Source organism: Camelina sativa, chromosome 8, assembly GCF_000633955.1.
Source record: "Camelina sativa cultivar DH55 chromosome 8, Cs, whole genome shotgun sequence".
Lineage (NCBI taxonomy): Eukaryota > Viridiplantae > Streptophyta > Magnoliopsida > Brassicales > Brassicaceae > Camelina > Camelina sativa.
Window position 1 is genome coordinate 13932859 of NC_025692.1, and position 9085 is coordinate 13941943.

The window sequence follows — 9085 nt, forward strand, 5'->3', positions numbered from 1 at the left end:
TCGTTCGTGGTGAGCAAGACTCAAGGGTCGTCTGGAATGGTTTCATGATCACATCCATAACGCTTCAGTTAAAAATGAAAGTAAAAACCATAACAAAATCACTAATTTATACTAGAAAATTTTCCCAAATGAATAAAAGTAACGGTTAATTTGATGATACGAAAAACAAAAAACAATGCTATACATATTCTATTATTATTAACATTTTAAAAATTGAAAATTCGACACAAAAATATAATTATACAAAAAACATACCAATATATGATAATCTGCCATAAAAAAAGTATACAACATGTAAAAGAATATTTATGATTTCTTTTTCCAAAATCGGTTTAAACTAACCGAAATTGCTGGTTTTGAAAACAGAACCGGTTTTGAAATTGAGATCATTTTTATTTTTTATTTTGTTTGTCGTCACCTCTTCTCATATCACTTATAAACTTCCTCTTCTCTCACATCACTTATAAACTTCACAGAACACTTCGATCTCATCGAATCAAACCTACTCCTGTCTCTCTTTATCGCTCAGGTTTTTTTTTTCTTTTTCCTCTCGCTCTATTGTTCTGCATCTGTTCTTAATGAAAAATGCAGATGTAGTTTGGGTTGTTTCGAGGAGGTTTTTATATATCTGTTGAATGAGTATTCTCTGATGTTAGGCTGCGAAAAATCGAAACTTGTGCGATTTCGTGGTTTGGTTTGGTTCTTTGATGTGGTCTCTAGATTGATCTCATTCTTGATTCTGTTTAACTCTATCCTCGTATGTGAAAATTTTGAACTTTGTTTTGTGTGTTCTAATCAAATCATTAGAAAAATGCAGATGGGTTTTGGGATCTTGTTTCATTCTTTAGATTGAGATTTCTTTTATGTTTTTTTTCCGTAAATTTCGAGATATAGGGTTCTTTTTCTCCTCTTAGCTAATTGTTATGAGGTTCAGGTAATGAACTTATGTGAACTCTTGCTTTAGGTTTGATCTGAAATTTATGTTAATTTATATATTCTCATACGTGCAAAAATATAGATTTGATTGTCTGTTGAATTGAAACTCATCATCATTGGTATTTCTTACAATGTTTAGACATTTCTCGGGTTTTAGGTTCTTGACTTGTTGTTTTACACTTTTGCATAGGAAAAATTAGAAAGGTTGTGAGAATGGCGGCAACAGCAGCTTCAAGCTTGCAAATTGCTACAAGAAGGCCGAGCATTTCTTCGCCTTGCAAAGTTCTTAAAACAGGGACCTGCATTGTCGGTGCCAATCCTGGAAACGCTTCATGGGATAAACTTAGCTGCCCTGGCCATTTATCGAACCTTGGATATTTGAAAAACCACAGTGCTGTTCCAACTACTAAAAGACCCTTTTGTTTTTCCACAAAGGCGATGTCAGAGTCCAGTGAAAATAACGCTCCTGCAGGGCTTCCAATTGATTTGAGAGGTTGGCATATCTTTTTTTTTTGTAGTCATCTTAATCATCCTGTTTTTAGCATTACTATGTTACTTAGATGCTATTACAAATTGGGATTTTTGAACTAAGCAAGTTTAAATAATACAGGGAAAAGGGCTTTCATTGCTGGTATAGCTGATGATAATGGATATGGTTGGGCCATAGCAAAATCACTTGCTGCTGCTGGAGCTGAAATATTGGTTGGGACATGGGTTCCTGTAAGTGATTTCCATAATCCTTTTGTAGTCTATTGCTTTTGTTTTTCAGCTGCTTTTAGTTTAGCTCCCTTACTAATTATACTAACCTTTGAGCGGACTACTAGGCACTTAATATTTTTGAGACAAGCCTGAGACGTGGAAAGTTCGACCAGTCAAGAGTGTAAGGACTTACAAATTGTTGTAAAGACATGCATATTTGATATAATGGGACATTAATTTTTCATCCATCTATATTCAGGTTGCCAGACGGATCTCTGATGGAGATTAAGAAGGTTTATGCTTTGGATGCTGTGTTTGACAATCCTGAAGATGTGCCTGAAGATGTAAGGGGATTAGGTGCATAGCTTTCTCATCATATGGAGCCGTTAATATCAGTATTACTTCTTAAGTTCCCTACCTACTGTATGATTCATTTTCAGGTGAAAACGAATAAGCGATATGCAGGATCATCAAACTGGACCGTACAGGTACAGATTAGAGATACACAATTGCTCCTTGATTTTACAGTCTAAACATGCCAGCAATTTTTTTTACTTGGTCCATTAAAAAGTATGATCACATCTAAAGCAAGTTAAGTGTATGTTACTCATTAGTGGCTGCGACTTGTTAACTCATCTGGTTTTTGTTGCTTAAATTAGGAAGCTGCTGAATGTGTGAAAAAAGATTTTGGAAGCATCGACATTCTTGTCCATTCACTTGCAAATGGGCCAGAGGTAGAGAACTTACACGTTCTATTGATTAATTGACTACAGTAAGTTCATTGTGTACAACTTGTATACTAATGACTGCACCTGAGGTTTAGGTTAGCAAACCTCTTCTGGAGACATCGAGGAAAGGCTATCTCGCTGCTATCTCTGCTTCAAGTTACTCCTTTGTTTCCTTGCTCAGGCATTTTCTGCCAATCATGAACCCAGGCACGTAACATACTTTGTATGGCTCTCATTTTTAATACTTTATGTCTTCTAATTTGTTTCTCTATGATGATTCAGGAGGTGCTTCAATATCTCTTACTTACATTGCCTCTGAAAGGATCATTCCTGGGTAAGAGTTATACTTGGCTTTACTGCTTCTGCATATAATATTCAAGAAAACATACTAATTAATGCGCACATACAACACAACAATGGCCACAGGCCACTGAGTTTCATTTCTCACAGGCTCACAAGTATCTGTTCCATTCTGTGCAGGTATGGTGGAGGAATGAGTTCTGCCAAAGCCGCACTAGAGAGTGATACACGAGTAAGTTTGCAATTCTGTTTAGAATAGTATTCATAAACTAAAAAATAGATGTGTCTTAGTCCAAACTGCGTGTTCAACATAGGTCCTTGCATATGAAGCTGGAAGGAAACAAAACGTTAGGGTCAACACCATCTCTGCGGGTAGTTCATCTTCCACTCTTGCAAGCTTTGTCGTACAAAATATTCAGGCGCTGTGATAATAACAGATTACTACTGTTTGGGTTTCAGGTCCTTTGGGAAGCCGAGCAGCTAAAGCGATCGGGTTCATAGACACCATGATTGAGTATTCCTACAATAATGGGCCTATCCAGAAAACACTGACCGCAGGTTCTTTTCCTTAAAACCGACATACTCTTGGGCATTTTAAAACTTATTTTTTTCTTATCTTGTTCGGTTTATAAATGGCCATGATGCAGATGAAGTCGGGAATGCAGCAGCCTTCTTGGCATCGCCATTGGCCTCGGCAATAACAGGTGCAACCATCTATGTGGACAATGGCTTGAATGCAATGGGCGTTGCACTGGACAGCCCGGTTTTTAAAGACCTCAACAGCAAAAATTAGTGTCCTGATCGAAGACTGAACTTGACAAAATCCATTCCGTGAGCGTGCTTGTTTTTCTTTATGAGTAGTATGTACTGGCATAATAAAACATTGATCTGTGGCATTCAATTTCCTTAAAAAACGGATAGTTTTATTAGATCCTCTCGTACCTATTAAATCATACTCTCCATCTTATGGTTGTAGAAGTATTGTTTCCGCTAGATCTTTGGTAAATAGAAGGTTAATTACAAGGGTCGGCTCCAGAAACACTATTTCCATATCGATAGATCCTTGGGTTCTAGCATAAATCCCCAGACTAGCACTAAGTAAGGGTTCATTTAAGGATTATTTACATCAAGTTAATGATCTTATTGATCGTGAGAAAAACATCTGGTGCACGGATCGGCTTGCCGGATATTTTGATCTTGATCTGGTCGATGTTGATTTGATTAGAAGAGCTCTATCTCTGAGTATTAATCAACAAGCAGATTCGCTAGGGCATTCGCTAAGGGTTCGTTTAAGGATTATTTACTTCAAGTTAATGATCTTATTGATCGTGAGAAAAACATCTGGTGCACGGATCGGCTTGCCGGATATTTTGATCTGGTCGATGTTGATTTGATTAGAAGAGCTCTATCTCTGAGTATTAATCAACAAGCAGATTCCCTATGGCATTTTACAAACTATGGTAAGTTTAAGTCGGCTTCTAAGAACGGTTAAGTCGACTTCTAAGAGGATTAGTTAGGGCATTTTACACGGGTTGGCTTCTAACCACAGTTTTCTTGGTTTTGGCTTGTTTTAGACAAAATTGGTATAAGTGTTGTCTAAACACTCCTAATCAATCTATAACTCTTATAATTAGTCAAATATTTTGGATTGTAACACATTTTAACCCTATAAACACTAACAAAGTTGTCTACTGTTTCCAAGCAAAGTTTTGTCGGTTTTAGCATGTTTTGGGACGAAATGGGTATGAGTGTTGCCTAAACACTCCTAATTCATCTATAACTCTTATAATTAGTCACATACATTGGATTGTGACATATTTTGAGGAAAATCGGTAATTTCATACTCCAACTAAGGGGGTATGTTCGATTTTTACACCATGTTTAACATTGTGCAAATCCATACATTAAGTTCAATAAAATTCAAATTCACTTCCCCAACTCATGAAATCTAGGGTTTTTGGGTTCAATCCCTAAATCGGGAAAGAAGGAGAAAGAAAAGAGAAGTAAGAAAAGAGGAAGAAAGAAGAAGCGACGTAGTTTTAACCAAAATAAGTTATTTCTTTTGTTTCTCAAAACGACGTTGTTTCATATGTGGCACGTCCACATAAGCAGAATTTGAATTTTATAGAACTTAATGTATGGATTTACACAATGTTAAACATGGTTTAGGAATCGAACATACCCCCTTAGCTGGGGTATGAAATTACCGATTTTCCGGTCAAAATATGTAATAATCCAATGCATTTGACTAATTATAAGAGTTCAGGTTGAATTTGAAGTATTTTAGACAACACTTATAACTATTTTTTCCTGAAACAGGCTAAAACCAAGAAAACATTGATTCCAAGCAGTAAACAGCTTTGTTACTGTTTCTAGGATCAAAATTTGTGACAATCCAATGCATTTGATTAATTGTAAGAGTTTAGGATGAATTTGGAGTGTTTAGACAACACTTATAACTATTTTTTCCTGAAACAGGCTAAAACCAAGAAAACATTGATTCCAAGCAGTAAACAGCTTTGTTACTGTTTCTAGGATCAAAATTTGTGACAATCCAATGCATTTGACTAATTATAAGAGTTCGGGTTGAATTTGGAGTGTTTAGACAACACTTATACCCATTTTGTCCGGAAAAAGGCTAAAACCAAGTAAACATTGATTCAAAGTAGTAAACAGTTTTGTTACTATTAATAGGGTCAAAATATGTGACAATCTAATGCATTTGACTAAATGTAAGAGTTTGGGATGAATTTGGAGGGTTTAGACAACACTTAAACCTGTTTTATCCCAAAACATGCTAAAACCGAGTAAACATTGATTCAAAGTAGTAAACAGTTTTGTTACTATTTATAGGGTCAAAATATGTGACAATCTAATGCATTTGACTAAATGTAAGAGTTTGGGATGAATTTGGAGGGTTTAGACAACACTTAAACCTGTTTTATCCCAAAACATGCTAAAACCGAGAAAACAGGCTAAATCCAAGAAAACAATTATTCGATTAAACAACTTTGTTACTATTTATAGGGTCAAAATAAGTAACAATCCAATGCATTGGACTAATTATAAAAGTTTGGGATGAATTTGGAGTGTTTAGACAACACATAAACTTGTTTTATCCCAAAACAGGCTTACACCGAGAAAATAGGGTGAAACCAAGAACACATTGATTCGAAGCAGTAAACAGCTTTGTTATTGTTTCTAGGGTCAAGATATGTAACAATCCAATTCATTGGACTAATTATCAGAGTTCGGGATAAATTTGGAGTGTGTAGACAACACTTAAAACTGTTTTATCCCAAAACAGGCTTAAAGCGAGAAAACAAGCTAAAACCGAGAAAACATTGATTCGAATCAGTAAACAGCTATGTTACTGTTTCTAGGGTCAAAATATATAACAATCCAATGCATTTGACTAATTGTAAGACTTTGGGATGAATTTAGAGTTTTTAGACAACACTTAAACCTGTTTTATCCCAAAACAGGCTTAACCTGAGAAAACAGGCTGAAACCGATAAAACATTGATTCGAAGCACTAAGCAGCTTTGTTACTGTTTCTAGGGTCAAAATATATAACAATCCAATGCATTTGAATAATTATAAGAGTTCGGGTTGAATTTGGATTGTTTAGACAACACTTATACCCATTTTGTCCCGAAATAGGCTAAAACCGAGAAAACAATGATTCGAGGTAGTAAACAGCTTTGTTACTGTTTCTAGGGTCAGAATGTGTGACAATCCAATGCATTTGACTAGTTGTAAGAGTTTGGGATGAATTTGAAGTGTTTCGACAACACATAAACCTGTTTTATCCCAAAACATGCTTAAACCGAGAAAAGAGGCTAGAACCGAGAAAACACTTATTCGAAGCAGTAAACAGCTTTGTTATTCTTTCTAGGGTCAAAATCTGTAACAAACCAATACATTGGTCTAATTATAAGAGTTCAGGATGAATTTGGAGTGTTTAGACAACACTTAAACCTGTTTTATCCCAAAACAGACTTATACCGAGAAAACAGGCTAAAACCGAGAAAACACTGATTCAAAGCAGTAAACAGCTTTGTTATTGTTTCTAGGGTCAAAATCTGTAACAAACCAATACATTGGTCTAATTATAAGAGTTCAGGATGAATTTGGAGTGTTTAGACAACACTTAAACCTGTTTTATCCCAAAACAGACTTATACCGAGAAAACAGGCTAAACTGTTTCTAGGGTCAAATCGAAACAGTAAATAGATTTGTTACTGTTTCTCGGGTCGGAATGTGTGACAATCCAATTCATTTGACTAATTGTAAGAGTTTGGGATGAATTTGGAGTTTTTAGACAACACTTAAACCTGTTTTATCCCAAAACATGCTTAAACCGAGAAAAGAGGCTAGAACCGAGAAANAACCGAGAAAACATTGATTCGAAGCAGTAAACAGCTTTGTTACTGTTTCTAGGGTCAAAATATGTAACAATCCAATGCATTTGACTAATTATAAGAGTTCGGGTTGAATATTGAGTGTTTAGACAATACTTATTCCCATTTTGTCCCGAAACAGGCTAAAACCGAGAAAACAATGATTTGAGGCAGTAAACAGCTTTGTTATTCTTTCTAGGGTCAAAATCTGTAACAATCCAATACATTGGTCTAATTGTAAGAGTTCAGGATGAATTTGGAGTGTTTAGACAACACTTAAACCTGTTTTATCCCAAAACATGCTTAAACCGAGAAAACAGGCTAGAACCGAGAAAACACTTATTCAAAGCAGTAAACAGCTTTGTTATTCTTTCTAGGGTCAAAATCTGTAACAATCCAATACATTGGTCTAATTGTAAGAGTTCAGGATGAATTTGGAGTGTTTAGACAACACTTAAACCTGTTTTATCCCAAAACAGGATTAAACCGAGAAAACAGGCTAAAACCAAAAAAACACAGATTCCAAGCAGTAAACAGCTTTGTTACTGTTTCTAGGGTCAAAATATGTAACAATCCAATGCATTGGACTAATTATAAAAGTTCAGGATGAATTTGGACTGTTTAGACAACATTTATACGCATTTTATCCCAAAACAGGCTAGAACCGAGAAAACATTGATTCGAAGCAGTAAACAGATTTGTTATTGTTCCTAGGGTCAGAATGTGTGACAATCCAATTCATTTGACTAATTGTAAGTGTTTGGGATGAATTTGAAGTGTTTAGACAACACATAAACCTGTTTTATCCCAAAACAAGCTTACACCGAGAAAACAGGCTAGAACCGAGAAAACATTAATTCGAAGCAGTAAAGAGCTTTGTTATTGTTTGTAGGGTCAGAATATGTAACAATCCAATACATTGGACTAATAATAAGAGTTTGAGATGAATTTGGAGTGTTTAGACAACACATAAACCTGTTTTATTCCAAAACAAGCTTAAAGCGAGAAAACAGGCTAAAACCGAGAAAAAATTGATTCGAAGGATTAAACAGCTTTGTTACTGTTTCTAGGGTCAGAATTTGTGATAATCCAATGCATTTGACTAATTGTAAGAGTTCATATTGAATTTGGAGTTTTTAGACAACACTTAACCTGTTTTATCCCAAAATAGGCTAAAACCGAGAAAACAGGCTAAATCCGAGAAAACATTGATTCGAAGCAGTAAACAGATTTTTTTCTGTTTCTAGGGTCAGAATATGTAACAATCCAATGCATTGGACTAATTATAGGAGTTTTGGATGAATTTGGAGTGTTAGCCAACACTTATACCCATTTTGTCCCGAAACAGGCTAAAACCGAGAAAACATTGACTCGAAACAGTAAACAGATTTGTTACTGTTTCTAGGGTCGAAATATGTGACAATCCAATTCATTTGACTAATTGTAAGAGTTTGGGATGAATTTGGAGTTTTTAGACAACACTTAAACCTGTTTTATCCCAAAACATGCTTAAACCGAGAAAACACACTTACACCGAGAAAACATTGATTCGAAGCAGCAAACAACTTTTTTACTGTTTCTAGGGTCAAAATATGTAACAATCCAATGCATCGGACTAATTATAGGAGTTTTGGATGCATTTGGAGTGTTAGACAACACTTATAGCCATTTTGTCCCGAAACAAGTTAAAACCGAGAAAATATTGATTCGAAACAATAAACAGATTTGTTACTGTTTCTAGGGTTGGAATGTGTGACAATCCAATTCATTTGACTAATTGTAAGAGTTTGGATGAATTTGGTGTTTTTAGACAACACTTAAACCTGTTTTATCCCAAAACATGCTAAATCCGAGAAAACATTGATTCGAAGCAGTAAACAGCTTTGTTATTGTTTCTAGGGTCAAAATATGTAACAATCCGATGCATTTGACTAATTATAAGAGTTTGGGATGAATTTGGAGTGTTTAGGTCCCGAAATAGGCTAAAACCGAGAAAACATTGATTCGAAGCAGTAAACA

The 9085-nt window shown here is 35.3% G+C and overlaps 1 protein-coding gene across 2 annotated transcripts; it reads left to right on the top strand.

Annotated features, from left to right (window-relative positions):
- LOC104707142 (enoyl-[acyl-carrier-protein] reductase [NADH], chloroplastic) lies at positions 445-3629 on the top strand. 2 transcript variants are annotated; one of them, XM_010423423.2, is made up of 13 exons: positions 445-529; positions 1137-1429; positions 1547-1656; positions 1761-1816; positions 1895-1979; positions 2076-2123; positions 2295-2369; positions 2459-2570; positions 2646-2697; positions 2844-2895; positions 2978-3035; positions 3123-3221; positions 3311-3629. In XM_010423423.2, exons 2-13 carry the CDS (start codon positions 1150-1152, stop codon positions 3454-3456), a joined length of 1173 nt encoding a protein of 390 aa, XP_010421725.1. In that variant the 5' UTR covers positions 445-529; positions 1137-1149; the 3' UTR covers positions 3457-3629. The 2 variants fall into 2 exon arrangements, with proteins under 2 accessions (XP_010421725.1, XP_010421724.1); XM_010423422.2 differs by having other exon boundaries at positions 447-529; positions 1127-1429.